The following is a 17,480-nucleotide window of genomic DNA, read 5'->3' as shown; positions in this document are numbered from 1 at the left end:
TAAGTTTATTTAACTGTACGCGCACTGCCAGATGATAGAGCGTCGCTGTGTTTCACTAATGTTGCTCGACTTTTTCACATCCGATACTAGCGCCACGCAGCCTTTGCCGGCTCGTCGGTTGCTAAATGTTCTGTCGACGTGGAACAAGCAGTACCGTTTGGTGCTTACGATCCGAATGTTTTATTACCCTTGATTAGTCGCCTCGGGCCGCTCCTCCGATTCCTGGCATTGCTGAGTTCCTTGCCAGACCGATGAAAAATGTTCGTTCTCTTATGTTAAGGCTGCCGTTCACCTTCTCTATGTGTAGGTGCATGCACGGAGTTATGATGTCAGAAATGAAAAAAAAAGTTTATTCTTTTTCTTTTTTTTTTTAAATATGAGATTATTAGATGAGCCACGTTTTTCATATATGAAATCCGAGCGAGGTAAAATTAGTATTCAAAATAGTTTTCTTGTTAACGATTACGTCTTAAAAGAGTATAGGATGGATGGTCCAATCATCGGCCATGTACCAGTAATCGTCAGTGTATGTTTCGACTATAGCAAAATCTACAGTATTATAACAAAGCTGACGATTACTTGTACATGGCCGATGACTGGGCCATCCACCTTAGGTATTTTTAAAACTGGGAAATCGTCATTATCATTATATGTCATTTAATTGGGTTAATAAATATTCGGAGGAATTTGTTGAAAAAAAAAAAAATGTAAAGATTTTCATGACGTTAGTTTACCTTTGACAATATTCCAAAAGACAGTTAGATTCGTAGCGTCGTTTTCACGCGCATCATTTTTCTTCGATCGATCCGCGATCTCATATTTCTCCTTTAAGATGCTGTTGAATCTGTTAAATCTGTTACGTAGATAGGATGTATCTGTTCATGATAAATGCATGATACATTTTAAAAAATATTTTCACCCATATTATTTTTCGTATCATTTCACACAAAAGTTCGAACGAAAATTTGTTGACTCGCCGTACCGGTGACGAATTTTTAACTAAAAAATTATCATCCGCTCGTGCCGGATGCTTGCGTAAAAGTTACAATGAATAATTCACTCTGAAAGAAATCACCTTGAATTTTCGGTAAGCGATCCCGACATTAATTCGCTACATGCGTGCGCACACAGATCACATATCTGACCGTGTATTTCAATGTACGCGCAAACAAAAGTCCAGGAGAAAATGCCGTCCAGCAAAATTGGCGGCACTGAGAGAAAACAAGTGCACAGTAACACAAGGCTATACAAGGCTAATATTGACTGGCCTGAATGCGGATTTTTTAAGTTGAGAAATATTTTTGAAAATTAGACAATCGCATGGCCATGAATTTTATATCCGTTAAATCCTGCCGGATTTTTCGATATCGATAACTTCACGGTCTCAATTTTACCGGTTGTAATAATACTGCGGAAACCGTAAGTCACACTAGGTTGTTTCATGCGATTGATAGATAGAAACACCTGGGTAAACGTCCTTCCTACATTGCCGATCTAACAATGCTATACAATCAATCGCTGATGCTCAGTAATTCCGCCCGCGGTTTAATAATGCCAGCATCCGGTCGCTGATTCACGCAATAATTATAGATAAGTGAGAAATGGCATTTACGCTAGATAGTCTGTGGCAGTCAGTGGGAACGAAGCACGCAATTCTGAACCATGAAGAACATACTTGTATTAAGTTTGTTCGTAGCGCTCTACATTGTTCAAGTGAGACTTCATCAGTTGATATTTACAGCAGTAATATTTAAAAACTATACACGACCAGAATTCGATTCGGTTCACTCGCGAAATACCAGGAAGGATTTTTGTCCGCCGCTTGTCGATTGTAGAATAGTATAGTGATTTTAGCACCTTTCGCAATATTTTCTCAAGAGTAACGTTATGCATGTTTCTCCCACAATGGTGGTAACGCTGATTCTCCCACATCTCGACAGGCGTCCTCGAGACCGCATCCCCAAGAAGATGCAAGCGTCTTCGACAAGCTCAAGCAGACAGCTGAGGACGCGCTGAGAGTCGCCCAGAATGCTACCAATCGTTCTTTCGAATATGCGAAGCATGCTGTTGAGAATGGATGGCACACGGCTCAGCAGACAGCACAGAGAGGAATAGAAGCTGGAAAAAGTTGGACGCAACATGCATCCCAGGACCTAACAAAATTAGCAACTGCGGCCGTCCCTACAGGAGCAAGCGAGTTTCAAGTATAAAAGCCCCCGATGTAACCTCACAGCCAAGTAGCACAGTAACGATAAAAAATATAGTTTCGCACTGTAGTGCATTATAATAAGAGGAAAGCAAAATTTTTATAAAATCTCATAATGCACTGTAGTTAAATGCAATCTCACGATTAAAAGTTGATGCTTGAAGTTACATTAATTGTCACAGTTATAATTATTCCGTATATCCCAGGTGCGTATGAGTTCAGACAGTTGAAGCACCAACCCCAACTACTCATGTACCACCCCAGTCTGCTACCCGTTGCCGGGGAGAAGAACAGAGTCTCGTTAAAAATGTACGCGTGACGAGTTTCTTTACACGGCATGGTAGGATAGCACGTGTGAGTGTTTATATGCGATATTATAGACGGATCTTGTCAGTAATTAAATGGTTGGTTGAGGAAACTATTCCAAGCAGGAACTGTCAATTAATAAAAAACAAAAATAGTTAGGAAAGAATTGAAAATTGCAGGTACAGTCCAGATATAAAATATTTTACGGCAACCGTCGACTTCCACGCAACACTAATACCACGAGGATTGCTTTTGGTCTTCGCCGCGTGTGCTTCCCGAAAAAAAGTTTTGATCTTCGAGGGGTTGAGGACACCAAGAGAAAAATTCCCCCGCTATTTCGCAATCCCCATCACTGCGACTGGTAAACATTAGGCCCTCGTGGCAACCTTGGCCAAATTCGATAAGAACATAAGGAAAGAGCCAATAATTTTGCGGCGATGCATCGCGCAGACTTCCTGCACGTTATAATATATCAGTCCCGGCAAACCGGAAACAGGAAACCGTCAATCATAGGACTAAGTTACCGCCGACTCGGGCCAGGAGGCCAGTACTTGCTATACCAACTATTTTATGGACTCTCGGGCATGGCTCTAACGTAAAATATGCTTTTGAGGTATAACCATCGATTTTTTCATAAATAACTGCCCATCTAGCTACCGTGCCCTTTATAGGTTACCTCTCAATTGAACATATAGATATATAGACTAGGGTTTAATTCCAACTTCGACAACTATATATTTCCCCAGGAAATTGTATCGTGCGTTGAGTGTTGCTACGATTTGCTGGTTTTCCATGTTTTTTAATGTTTTCCCTTTCGTGCCCAACCTTGCCTTTACCGTGATAATTATTTCACAAATTATTTCTTCCTACGTTTGAAGCATCACAAAGGGAGTGCAAAATGGAGCGTGTTCTTGTTATATGCGTTAGCCTCCTTGTTTCTTTTAGAAATATGGACAAAGGGGATAAAGAAATGTGATTCCATTGCCGGTTGCTATTATTACAATGAACGAGTAGCCTGCAGGGGATGGTCTCGCGTGCGAGCCTAAGTCCTTGAGAAAAAAAGAGAAAAAAATGTAATCGCTTGGGACAAAAGGATTTGACGCGCGACATCGGCGCGTCCTCGTCGCGACGCTTTTCTTAAGACGGCCACGCAAAACGTTCATTAAATTTACATCGATGTGTACGAACCTGTAATATTATATCGAGCAAAAAACCCTTTGCTGCTGGTCGTCGTGTTTGTTTTTTTTCAAATTTATTTTCAGTTATCCACTTTGTTCATCTATTTTTCGCAATCTTGCAATACTCTCAATTTCACAGGTCGTATTAACGAAAGTAATTAATCTCACTGGGACTCTTACTGTAATGTTAAAAATACACAAAGAAAATCAATTCACTTGCACCGCAGCCACATGGCAAATGAAATTTTCACCAGACATCAAGCTTCGTTCTGCAAGTAGCCACGCTATGAATATAGCCTACAAAAATTTCTACACACGATGTTCACGAATCATCCTCAAGGATAAGTCACAACATACGATAAAACGATCCGCAGTGATATCGCGTAGATAAATACGTACTGCTTATACGGTCCAGTCTTAATTCTTTTCCAGTAGACATTAATGATGCTGAAAGCATAAACACGTAGGCCAGTATGGTAGAAGGTAACTCGCACGAGGAAGATCGTGTCACGTTACGGGTCGCATCTATAATTCATGTAATCAATTGGGGAAGCGAACGATAACTTGGAAGCGGAAGCGCTACTTTACGATCATCCTTCGAGTAAGGACACCATTGGCAATGTCCTCCCATGGGAGAGGAATTTCCACCCTCAGGGACCCATAAGAAATTCAAGGATTTCGCTTGTCTCGCGTTGTTTCCCGGCAAGGTAAAACCCTGTATCTAAATGCATTCTCTTTTTTCCCCTAGAAATCCCTAGAACGTTTGTTCCTAGATAATAAATTTTATTCAATACGAATTACGTTCTGTCTGTTTACCTCTGAAATTATCCTACATTATTTTACCCCGCTAGCCATTCTTAGCTGAATTTTCAGACGAACTCGGAAACTTGAGTGCACAGATGATACGTAGGTAGGTATCTATCGAGAAGGAATCGCGAAATGCAAATTGACGAGAGGGACTCGAGCCTCTGCCGAGTGGAACCGACTCGACTGGTGCATTGCAGTGGCCAGCTAAACGGATAATCAATATAGTATACAAGAGAGGCGTCAACTCTACTTCCTCCACGAATTTACAATAATTTCTGAAGCACCTTGAGTTTTGTATAATTGATCGACGTTCGATAGGTTACTGAAAAAGAGAAGCATTTCTGAGCAAGATTTCATCAGTGGATTTCATAATATTATTTTCATATGCAATTACTGGGATGGTCGTTACTTGTTGTATTTAATGATACGTATAGATATAGGTATGTATATTTTGGAAGCATGAATGAATTTTCAATACCTATTTATTCTCCATGATTATCAGCTTGGTTGCTCTTTGAGGCGTATACTCTCTTTGTGTTTTGATGCCGTTATCAGAGAGCATATTCATTTGCGGACTAATCAAGCGTGATCAGACCAATTTTTGGCGATAACAAGCTCTTTCATTTGCTTGTGCGATAGCCATTCCAGGAACTGATATATAGCTATAAACAGATATGCTGTCGATTTTTCCTTTTTTTTTTTTTTAGACTCTGTGTAATCGTAACCGTATTACTATTTCGATGTAGCTGTCTGCTCAAGACGTTTTTCAATGAATTTTCTCGGGGATTGAATATTGACTAGGAAGTATTGGAGCGAACGCGTTATTGGTACGTAGTTGTGGGTATGCAAACTCGGACGTGGTGGATTGACTTGAATAATTGGAAACTCACTCGACCTCTGCAAGCAGCTTTTAAGAAAAGTATCAGTATTGACAGTCTGTAATATCGAAGCGAGTGGAGATCGCGAGGTTGATAAATTTAATTTTAATGGTATAATGCTGTATTATAAACTTCTTTTAAAAATTTCTCTCTACGTTTAAACGTCTTTTGCAAACGTCTCTAGGTAGTCGTATAAAATTCGTTGAGATTATACGCTGAGTTTTTTAACGAGTTGCTTCTACCTTTCTCTCTCTCTCGGTCAGATTCGTATACAGAGCTAACCTTAAAATAGTCAGTGAGCTCGAGCGTAGGCAAAAGGGATTAAGGGAAGTATTGAAAGACGGGAGGGTAGGTGGGAGTGTCTAATTTCACGAGATTTTGTGCCGTCATAAAAAGTCTCTTTATCGCGCATAAAGAAAGATCGTAATTAAAAATACATCGGAGCCTCTCTCGGAAGGAGTGTTAATGCGTATTTAAGAGTACCTACTTCTACCTACTATGGGGCAGTACCGTCATCCTTAGACTCCGGTAAGAACTCTCGCCAGCACCGACGACAGTCTCCTTTCATATTCACCTCAGTTCCACCTTTTCGCAATTTTCAGAGAAGACTCCAGTTTCAGTTAAACCAGGTCTTTCGGCGCCCTTCGTACCTTTTGCCTTATTCCGTCTATACCGTGTGGACCCTCGTTACGCGAAACAAATCAGGGACCTTTTTTTACGAGGCTGCTAATGGCGCTCCGGCACGCTAGGCTATAACTTTATGACGGACAGAAGGAGGTTATATTTCACCGTGCTGTTAGTACGCGCTGGGGTACAGTGGTGGCGCCTGCGTCGGCCTTACGAGCAAAAATCGGCTGCGTCGAACGAGGAGCCGTAAATCGAGGAGCGCTCTCGCGTCGCCTTCATTTTTCATGGACTCGTCCTTCGAGTTTGTGCGATCGCAGCCAGTTTGGTGGAAGCTCAAATGGGTTAGTGCTAATATATTAGTATGGAGGGATTGATACGAGGAGGGAGTTTTCATGTAAATGGACTTTTTGTTAGTGTAATCGTCGGCGAAACATCATCTTCATGTTTTATCCGTGTACCCCGGTTGCCTGAGAGTTACCATTGGAAACTGAATATTTTAATGCAAATGCACTTTTTTTTACCGGCTATCCTAGCTATGGAACAATGGCGTCGAATTCGCTTCGGTGAAATTCGGACTTCGAGATTGTCCGGATTAACGTATGCCGTGTGCTAACTGGAGTTAATCGCTTTCCGGAAAACTTTGCTATTTCCGTTAACAGTCTTCTGCTTCCTATTTCCTCGAATTTCGTATAATCCACAGTCACTCGAATATATGTTTTTTTTTTTTTCAAATATATCCATACACGTTTACTACTTGCCCAGGGATGCTTGGTATTATGTCTTCTTGTCTAAGGGTCCTATACTTATATATATTTTTTCTTTGAAGACGTCGAGGGAGCTGAGAGTAGCTCTTTCAAAGTTCAGCCGAGGTCCGATGGACCATAAAGAGCTGGATAAAATTGAGGGCTGCGCCTAGCTCGCAGCTATGTACCCTGTAATACCTATAGCGGGGGGTGTAGGTATAGTAGTGCCGCGTGGCATAAAGTTTACGATGATGAGGTAGAGCCAGGGTGCCGAGCTATGGAAGTCGCGGGTTAGCCAACTATGATGGCTGAGTGGGTTAGGATTAGATACGGGGTTATCTCAAAGTCCCATCAAATTACTGGGGCCGGGCCCCGTGATTATGTCACCCCACAGGATAATGTCTTCGTAACCTGCTAACTTCCCCGAAGTGAGAAGCATCATCCCGAGGCAAAAAAGAACTAAGGAAGAAATGAAGTAGTGAAGAAAAAAAAAGTAGATGGAAAGAAGCCCCAGGGCGATATACATATGCACCGGTCCAAATGAAGACATCTTTCTTCCTGGTGCAAGTTGATCGGTCCTCAATCCTGAAGTAACGAGGATATTATATGACGCGTCCTCTCGAACGGCTTCCAGCCTCTAAACCAGGAGGTCTGAAGGGTGCGGAGAAAGTCGGGCAGCATGCGAGCTGGAAATTATGGTTTTATGGATAGCAGCCAGGTCAGGTCGGGTGCGGAGTTCACTGGAGAGATGAACGATCCCTTTATTCTTCATCTTCGATGGCAATGCTTCTTTCTTGACCTCAGTTGGGTACTAGGTACCCACCATTCCCCTCTTCGTAGATAGGATATAACGTTCAGTGAATTCGTTATCGAGAGAAAAAATTGTAAGAGTACCCACCTATCCTGGATGCTTGTTCGAAAAGACCCTTCTCTCTTCAATTCCTTAGAACAGTAGCTGAGTAAAGCAGCTTTTCTTAAATGCATTTTAATAAGTAATCGCGTCCTGCGCTAGTCGAAAGTAGCTTACCCGTACTGAGCTAGTCGAGAAGAAGATGGGCATATCTAGATATAGAGACTCCCATTGAACTTCCACAACGAGAACGTAAATTGCTATTAGACTAGAAGTGTCCGGCAAGAACGGAGGGAAGAGAAAAGATAAAAGACACGCGAGAATCCCTAGGAAAATGGAGATGAAAAATTGCCACGAGCCTTTGCTTTTTCTATCTTTTTCGTTTTTTCTTTCGGGAGACTTTCTCTCCCTTTATGCTACACTCCCACCCTCCAGTGGATCCTCTCTGTAGCTACTACCGTCATTGCCTTTCCTACGTCTCTTCGTGCTCCAGGGAGTGTGAAGCTGGAGGTTCGAAGGTGATGGCAACCAGTTCTGCCTGGGGTCTGAAGGACCAAAGGTCGTCGCTATAATCACATTAGCGGGTCCATTAGTGAGTGACTAGCGCCAAAAGTCAACCTGCCTCTGATTGTCTGTACTATATGTTGGGCTGCCGGAGGAGAATTTCTATATATGTAACTCAAGTCCATTCACTCTAGCCTAAATTCTTATTAAATACCCATTGGAGTCTGACTAGGGATTTGGCATAGAAAAGCAAAATAGGTTTTTCTACGTGACGTGTTCTTTAATCAAAATATGACGGAGAATAAAACTAATAAATTTCTTTTTAGAGAATATCGTACGTTATTGATTTGCTATTAATCATATATGTGAAAAAGATCATTGTGTGATCAGACATTGGTCAACGTAGAGCCCCTGAATGATGCTTTCCCTTTGTACGGCCGTGTATTCACAAAGAGATACGAATACCGACTGTGCAGGAATTAATTGGTGGCAGTAGAAAACGAATGAACAAAACACAATGGTAACACAGTCGACGTCGCGACCCTTTAGAATGAATGGGGGAACAGGAGACCGTTGAATTTCGCGAAACGCGAAATCATAAATCCGCGACGGATTAGTAAACGCGTACTGGAGCATTAGCAGGCCTAGTGAAATTTAGCGAAATTTTCCGCAAAAAACAGCGAGATTAAATCAACGGTAAAGTCCCTTGGGATTTAGTTGGTCTAATGGATGGTTGGTATTAAGACCCCATTGTGGTTCACCTTTTCGTAACGAGACAGACTCGAACCCTTGTTCTTTTCGTAAGCCAATAAAATGGATTTGCATCTAGAAAGACACGACAATATAATTCATATGGCATTAGCATACAGATGCGTAATTAATAAAATAAAAAGTAGCCCCGTCTAAAGTTTCATGAAGAATAATCACAAGAAAGAGATGAAGCCTTGAAGATGAAAATGAGGATGGATCTTGAGTGACATAATGTATATGCATAGGTGCAAGAAAATTGGATCAGTTCTCAGAGTCAGCGGATTCCGGATTAAGGGAGAGAACGTGCAAATATCCATACCAGAATTTCCTGGATAAACTGCAGCATCCTGCGTTAAGCGCTTGGCAATCGTCGTTTGCCTAGAAACGTTCATACTCGTAATCCTGAACGTCAACCATTGGATCATCAAGCCCATTAGTCGTGTAGCCTGTCGACGCCCGATATGGAAATGCTATGTTTACAGAATCAAGGCTGACTGCATTTCATTCCCGAGCCTTGGGCTAAGTCTAATCTAAATCCTGGCACGAAGAGGCAGAGTGGCGTGTCTCTCCTTGAGGAAGAGGCTTCCCCAAGTGGTTGAGAGACTTCAGCAAAGAGAGAAACCCTTTATCGCTTACCTCTTGTCTACTCCATTTTGACTTAACGTTATACCGTGTACTTACGATTCCTTTGGGTAAGTGATATGGTATCCAAAGAAAAGGGTTATCATGGGCACGTAAATTATTTGTAACGACACTGAGATACCATAGTTGGTAACCACTTCTGAGGCCTCAGTAAATAAAGAAAAGCTTTTGTCACTTTGTGCCTCTGTCCCATTCCGCTTTGATGACACAGAATCCCCTTAGGTGGATATGTGTATACCTAAAGCATATGTTCTTGTACAGTTATCAGTGGTTGTAGATGCGCCAAGGAGGAACCTGAAGAGAGTACGATAGGTATAGGCACGGATAGGCTGATAAGAAGCCACTTGAAGAAAGCCTGCGTAAAGCCTCGGAATCCCTGACACCATCGTCTTTAGCCTCAGCATCTTATTGGAAAGTGGTGGTTGTGGGGAAGGGTGTGGGGTGGGACGGCTAAGAAGATGGAAAGTCGAAGGAGGAGAATAGAAAGGAGCCTTTGACTAGGCAAATGAGCAACCGTTTCTCGCTCCTCTCGAGCAAGAGGAGATACCATCCAGTCTAGTTCTATGTGCTCTAGGTGTTCCAGAGCCATCTGCTCCGTTTAAACTATGCTTACCGGAGATGAAAGATCCATGCCTGGGACTGCAGCTGTATTTCTGCAATCGTCGGTAGAGATGCGGGTTGATTTTGTAGTGAACATCCTATAGGACGTATATGTAAATATGTATAAATTGATCGTAGCCAGTAGCAATGTAACGTGAAATTATTACCGTGATATGGAAATCTGTTAGGGTGTCCACGAAACACACGTGACATCTCGTTCATTAAAATCCCATAGATTGCATATATATCGTTGTATCTGTAGGGAGTGCGTTTGATTGAATCCCTGGAAAAATTCTAGGGTTGGTCAGCCTCCCTCCCCCCGTCCCCCCCTAGTTGAGGTTGATTAAATTTTTAGGCGCCTTCAAGAACTTGCGGCAGTGCACCTAAAACATATAAAGATAGAAAAGAGCAATACAAAACGGTGGGAATGTGGATGAGATAAACAAATTCTTACCAATATAATATTAATGTTATGGAACGTCATAATAAAACTGGGTGACATTAGTTTTCAGTTGAAGATCAGGGTTGTAACTTCCTTACTGCCACTGTTCTCTCCCTTCTGAAACAAGACATAAAGATTACATAAACAGAACGACTATAAAGATATTCCACTGTGATTTTGATCATGAAATCCTCTCATTTCCGGTATCTGTACATTATGTCCATAACGGAATTTCATACTTGAGGGAAATCAATGACGTAATGGACTCGGAAGGACGATACTCAAAGATGTCGAAGTCATGGATTCTTGATATAGAGAGACAGTCTGGCTGCCTGGCTGGTTGCATAGCATCTTCCTAGATAACTCAAAGGCGAATTCGCGAACCGTAAGGAGAAGTATGGGTCCTGATGATATGCATGAGTCCTTCATCTCAATCTCAAGATTCCAATCCAAGAGACAGAGCGACGGCTGGCTGGATGCAAATAAGGCAATTCTGGTAATCAGATCTTGTTGTATTATGGTTTACCGAGTCTGCAGTAAGTACCGTTCCCAAGTCGGGTTGGTGTACGAGAAAAGGGAATAGAACGTGAAGTAGTGGTACCAAGCTAGTGACGCTAGGACTGTTAAGACTGTAGTAGTATTACGTTGCGGAGCTAACTAGAATGGAAATTATCACGAAGTAGAATGAATATATGACGTTCCGGATGAGAACGAGCTCTGACGGGTGAATGGTAGACAACGATAGGAAGGCAGTATCGTAGTCCTGGGAACTTTTGAATTAGGTATTGGTAGGAAGCAGATGCATTGATGATTGTCCCTTACCACCTTGGCATAGCTAGCAGTCGAATCTCTATCTAGGTATAGCTCGAGTGTTGAAGGTGAGACGCGAGATCCGATCGATGGCTAGTCTTTAATCAGACACTCAGCCGCTCATCGGACTAGGACCTACTATCCAGGGATGTCTAGTGAAACGGTAGTACATGGTAGACAGAATTGGAACAAAATACAGCAATCAACGAGTATTTCATCCAAGAAGTAAATTATTTTTTTTTACCGTATAAAATAATTGACGTACCTCCGCCACGGAGATTTTTGGATAACCTAGAACTTCTCGCGGAAGTATTTAATTAGACGGTGATGTTACCGATGCTGAATTAATTTCTTGGAAAGGTAGGTAGACATATAGGTAACCAGTTGACTTAAGGATAAGGAAGGACCACTTCTTCTACGTGGCCGCTATCCGAAGAAATCGCAAAGACCACCGGGTTCGCTTTCTGCTCTTGGCCCGACGGGCTCTCGCGGCTTTAACCTCGTAATATCTTATTACACGATCGCCGTATGCCCCATAGTTATACTGTATGGACTGTAGCGCATATAGTTTGTACACACGGGGATGGTTATGGATATACGTAGTTATATAGAGGCTTTCAAGATTCTACAGAGAATTTTCTACTCCGCCCTTGCGCGTCGATTCACTCTTCACGTGTGCAGTGCCATGGTATATATATATGCTGGACCACCGGCACTTCGTATGAAGTTATTATCTCGTGCTGGAGTATGGCGCTACTCTTCCATTCTCATCCATTCTCTACCATTCTCCTTCGATCCTTACTCTACTGTTTCTATACCTTTACTTTCTTTTGCTGACCGTTTTTCTCCTCTTTTTATTCACTCTTTATTATCCATTCTCTCTTCTTTATTCTCATATAGAATGCCCAGAGTATGGTCTCTTGCATTACTGACTCTTTCTTTCTTTCTTTCTTTCTTTCTATCCTACTACGAGTGTACGAGTCTTTGCATAGAGGGCAGCCCTAAAGTCACGTCCTACTCCTGAGATTGCTGGCATTAATATCTTATTACGGGATTACCCACGTGGGGTTTCAATGCAACTCACCAGACCCGCGTAGTTCTACGATGTAGGTACACGTTAGTACGTAAGCCGAGCATGCCCACCAGGAAACCGATACCTGGACGAAGCTTTTTGGTTTTCCATCCTCGAACTCGATACCCTTTAAACTGATTTTACGTCAGATTTCAAAAAGGAAGACATTAAAGAGAAGGAAGTAATAGGTAGTAATTTGGTATCACGAGAAAAAAAACATTGATCCAGATTTCATTTTTTTGCCTAAAAAATTTGCTCCGGCATCCGGCAGTTTGATGACTTAATGACTTTATAAGTGCAACGGCCAAACACACTGCTACCTCAGTTGGCAATGATCAAGCCACCGGTGTAACACAGAAAGCTCGTTAAGAGTTATTATCCAGGTATTATCTGGCATCCGTATGCATTGCTATGAAGAAACCGGTATCAATTTTTCAAGTGGTGATTTTTCAGTCTGAAAATATCGTGTCTGTGTTTTAAAGACAAAGTCCAATTTGGCTCTTCGGCAATGATTAGTCAGATTCTCGAAGGACCTTTTTATGGAGGGTAGACGAGTTGAGAGTCCCTGACGGTGAAGAGGATGCGGCACGTCGTGCTGGATGGTCGGATGGATGGATGGGACCTAGCTCACTTCGCTCACTCCAAGCAAAGGGTATTATTAGGACGGGCCCCGACCGTAATGACTTAATACCACGCGACTGTGTTGGTTACCCTATGTGGAAACCGCCTGCCTATGCCGCAATGGTATCTTCGTTCTAACTCCTGTTCCCAAGAGGTAATATGGTTTCTAAAAATCAGCCCCAAGTAATCGATCAGTAGTTATAGGAATTAATCATAGAAATAAAATCAGTATGCAGGCTGTTGGGTACCCACCGTAAGATGTTAAAACCATGATCTTAAAAGGTACAGCCAGACTTGGTGAACTGGTTCTTGATAGTGGCAGGTGTTATCCAACCTTCCAAAGAGAAATACTAGCATGTTCGTTTCCTTGGTTAATCCAGAGTAGGCGGAAAAGCAATTTAAGGCGAAGCTGCTATAGCTCGGTGCATATACGTATCATATACAGCTAACCGTCTACCTTGTGTCCTGAGGGTCCTCATCATCCTGTAAATCTGCGCACGAAGGGATTGCACAAGTTTTATCCTTAAGGTGCGCGGCCCCGCGTTACTTAGTTGTTGTACCAGCTGATCCCAAGGAGCTTCAGGCCAGAAGTGTTCTGCACTTTGCTCATAAGCATAGCCAGTGTTGAGGGTAATAGAACGGGGAAAATTATAAGCAAAGAAATTACAGTCGCATTCTTGGGTTACTTCTTGTACCGTTATCGCGGCACGGGAGTAAGTGCTCCTGGTGCACAGATTCTTTTTTAAATTACGTCGGCAGACAGTATCGTCCTGCGAGGAGGAAAATTTAACCGCGAACCCGAGGAACCAAATGACCCAGAAAGACGGCAAGAAAGGGCTCCTCTTTTCTCCTCGGAGGTATACGTACCACCTATTATCCGAAGGCTTGGCTAGCTATGGCTCTGGCGCCTGTCACGAATAATTATATCTCCGCATCTATTCACTCGTGATTTCGTTACTCTCGCTACCGCATCAATTAAAGGTACGACCGTTATCCGTCATTAAGGGAGCCTTGGGGGCTTTATAGTTAATCTTAATTAGAGACGCGTTAATTGGAAAATGAGAGGATGGGACATTTATTTGGCATCCTTAATACTTTCATAGAAAAAGTAGCCCGACTGTGAACAAATGCTGTGGGAGAGCTTTGAGCGAGAAAATTGTTGCAAATTTTATTAACATTAAAATAAATAGGAATCAAGACGATACTCTTAATTATTTAAATAAATCATTTATTTTAATCAATCTTTCATGCCGATTAATTGATTTTACTTGATTTTTATTGTTGTGAAATTTTTAAAATCCTCGTGGCGAATTGACAGATAATCAGATGAATGAGTATCTAGTAAGACAGGTAGATGGGTAGGATAGGTTCGTTGCTTCGCGATTCAGTCCTCTTCACCGGTCTCTGTACTTCTATTTCACTTGACCTTAATTAATAATTAAGGGTGCTCATAGGAGCCAATGATTAGAAGATCGAAGCCTTTCGTTTGGCACAGTATGTAGGGACTTTAGGAATTATCGCGCTTCTGGCGCATCGTATCACGCTACGGATCGCTAAATACAAGATGCGGCTTGGTACTTTCATGAAGGCGAGGCCAGTAATGACTTCATCAAGACGCTAGCTGCCAGGATGTGATTAAAGTAATTACTCTACACTGCGCGCTCACTCAATGAGTTATCCCCTTTATATACGAGGAGCATAGAGCCGCGTGGTTCTCTGTGCAACCATGAAGGGAAAAGCGGGCTTGCGATGTGCAGTGATGAGCAAGGATCTCCTTGCGCGTGGATGTGTGCACGTAGCTACATAGAGGAGAAAGTGCAGTAATCACTACGCAGGGTCCTTAATTACTGTCATTATTCCGACACCGAACGAGATGCTGGAGAGGAGGCACTGGTAGCTACCGCCGCCATTTCTGGACCCATTGACGTCATGGAAATAATGGATTTTAGGGAAGAAACCTGAACTCTCCTGGATCGTTAGCCAACTCGGTATAGGGGGTTTCCTATAACTGTAATTAGAATCCAATTAATATACCTTTAATTACTTGATATTTCATGAAAATCTATATGCACGGTAGGGTAGAGTTACGAAATTCAAGATTACGCAAGAGCTTACTTGGATTTTGAAAAATTCAGTAGACTACGTAAGCAGGTAACTATTAGCTAGAATCTAGGATCTTCGTTCTCTCCGTCGCTGACGAACGATCTCGTTTCTTTTCCTTGAAAAATTAGCATAACATACAGCCAAGCTGTTTCGTAAAAAGTAAAATCACCGAGACGCGCAGCAGTTTTCAGTAGCAAAAACTCTTGAGAGCTACTGTAGCGCCTTTTGAACGTCTTCAAATAGGACGAGTTTAATTAATGCAACAGCAGCTGCACCCTAAGGATAGAGCTTGATGTCTTCTTCCATCTAGTCAAAAGTCCGGACAAGGTATAACCATATCTAACACGCCATCTTCCAGCCTGGAGGCTTAGAGCAGCAGTCAGCACGCTAATCACGAACGACGCCATTCCATGAGGATTATGTCCGATTTACTCGCCTAGTTAAAAAGGAGAAAGGAACCGATAGCCATCGACAGATCCTGTCATTATTTATTCTCCGGTTCGAATCGGCTGTACGATCTTAAAATAGGCTGCCATTGCCTTTCCCGTTTCCATTTATAAAAGGAAGAACAGTCCTTATCAAGGGTTCCTTAATACCCCTTAATTCTACACTCCTGACATACTTACCCGTTCCCTTTACAATATTTGAGAATCCCCTCCCTACACAATTTAATCCGCCATCACCCACGTACAAGTAGAAGGTCCCGCGAAGTTAACTCTTCCTCTTCGTCGACCATACTTTATCCGGTGTATCCGGTGTGCCAGCAACACCTCTTCGTGTCTTCAGCTCGTTTCAAGGACCGATCGATCAGTTTGCCAATCTTGGGATATCGTTCAACAGTATCGAACATCCTTCTGTCTCAAAGTCGACTAACCAGCAGTTAAATGGGGAGCTGATAAAATATCGATATATTTAGTAGGTGCGGACAAACTTAGTTATTTATTAAGAGTTTAATAATTTTTGTTAATATTTTACGGTGCTATAAACGAAAGGCTCAGTCTTCTTAATTACCTATGTCATACACCCTGTATCAAAAGCTATCACGTCACGAGGGTGTATTACATACAGGTATATATGAAGGCTTGCTAGATAGCTTCAGGCTAATACACAGATGAGATACGTTAGGTACATATATACTAAATTGTTTCATCCACATATATATATATAGAAATACCACTTATGCTTTACATTCTATCTTCATTTATAGCCGCAGCATCCTGTATTGCTCCTCATTACCTGGATACTTCAACGTTACACGCATACGTTCTGAAAGTATAAGAATTTAATACATGTTGTGTAGGGACTACCTAACCTGACGAACTTTACACGGAAGGCAGGACTGTTCAAAGCTTCAGGTACGTAAATTGCGGTCTTTATAATGCAAACTGTAATATCTCGGTTATGAAGCGACAAAACAACTTGACGATATGGACTTTGTTTAATTATCGATAAAACTAAAACTCCTAATGACGTAACGAGCCGAGTGTATGCCATTCTGTATTTACTTACAGGTGTAGCTATTCGCTAGGTTGCTTAAGTAATGTTATGTTAGGTTGGATATGTCGTGTGGTAGGTAGGTTGAAGCTGCGCCAACGTCGTGAAACGAAATGAGGTTTATACGAAGCTTTCATTGCTCCATGAAGACTCCCGAGTCCATTTGTTTGCAAAGCGTCGCGACGCGATGCTTTTACCTCGTAAATATCTTCCTGCGCGAGACTCGTAGCAGCATTCGTGCTCGATACTTCAGCCAGGAGCTAATGATTACTCGTTATGAGTTTTCTGTTCTGTCTGTTGGGAATACAATGGTTTTCCACTAGACGAATATTTGGTTCGGGTTAAATTTATATCTGGTATTGGAATTATTCGCCCGATAGGGAATTGGCGAGACGTGATTAACCTTTGCCACTGGTGTATACTATATTACTTGGAATTCTCACTCGGCCCCTTTCATAATTAGAGCTGGGCCAGGCGTTGATCATTTCGCCGAAAATGCAGTTAGACTTAGATTCTGGTCTGAACTAACTGGCCTCCTGGAATGGAGGTCTTGATCGCACTAAGGCCCAGGGGCCTCGACTAATGTCTTTATTACCGCTGCGGTTCCCGGGACAAAAAAAGTCGAATGTAACACAGCGAGTTTTTTTCTTCATTGTCCTGGGTTTTTTTTTTCTCTACCGTTCTCGTGAACTTTTGCCTTTATTACAAAAGGAGAGCCCGCCTCTTGGCTGTTTGATAGCCTTGGAGTAAGAGGGAGAGACGAGAGGGAAGAGAGAGAGAGAGAGAGAGAGAGAGAGAGAGAGAGAGAGAGAGAGAGAGAGAGAGAGAGAGAGAGAGAGAGAGAGAG

At 42.2% G+C, this 17,480-nt stretch overlaps 1 protein-coding gene and 1 long non-coding RNA gene across 2 annotated transcripts in view; one reads left to right on the top strand and one right to left on the bottom strand.

The window, feature by feature from the left end:
- The first annotated feature begins 1,596 nt into the window (after window positions 1-1,596).
- LOC107265743 lies at window positions 1,597-2,379 on the top strand. The gene is made up of 2 exons (XM_015735500.2): window positions 1,597-1,713; window positions 1,941-2,379. The coding sequence occupies exons 1-2, from the start codon at window positions 1,663-1,665 to the stop codon at window positions 2,208-2,210; spliced, it is 321 nt and encodes a 106-aa protein (XP_015590986.1). The 5' UTR covers window positions 1,597-1,662; the 3' UTR covers window positions 2,211-2,379.
- Window positions 2,380-10,103: 7,724 nt separating this feature from the next.
- Window positions 10,104-17,480, bottom strand: part of LOC112494066 — a 26,426-nt gene continuing 19,049 nt past the window's right edge. The window contains exons 2-4 of the long non-coding RNA XR_003059192.1: window positions 10,546-10,650; window positions 10,259-10,474; window positions 10,104-10,189 (exon numbers count right to left, since the gene is read on the bottom strand). This is a non-coding gene — a long non-coding RNA (uncharacterized LOC112494066). The remainder of the gene's footprint in view (window positions 10,190-10,258; window positions 10,475-10,545; window positions 10,651-17,480) is intronic.

Source organism: Cephus cinctus, unplaced genomic scaffold (assembly GCF_000341935.2).
Source record: "Cephus cinctus unplaced genomic scaffold, Ccin1 Ccin1_scaffold0240, whole genome shotgun sequence".
NCBI lineage: Eukaryota > Metazoa > Arthropoda > Insecta > Hymenoptera > Cephidae > Cephus > Cephus cinctus.
The sequence above is the reverse complement of the archived record's forward strand: the minus strand, read 5'-3'. Positions and strand labels throughout refer to the sequence as shown.

Coding starts and splice junctions, on each gene's coding strand:
- LOC107265743 (XM_015735500.2), top strand. CDS start 1,663: ATGAAGAACATACTTGTATTAAGTTTGTTCGTAGCGCTCTACATTGTT. Junction 1,714..1,940: donor TAGCGCTCTACATTGTTCAA/GTGAGACTTCAT, acceptor ACATCTCGACAG/GCGTCCTCGAGACCGCATCC.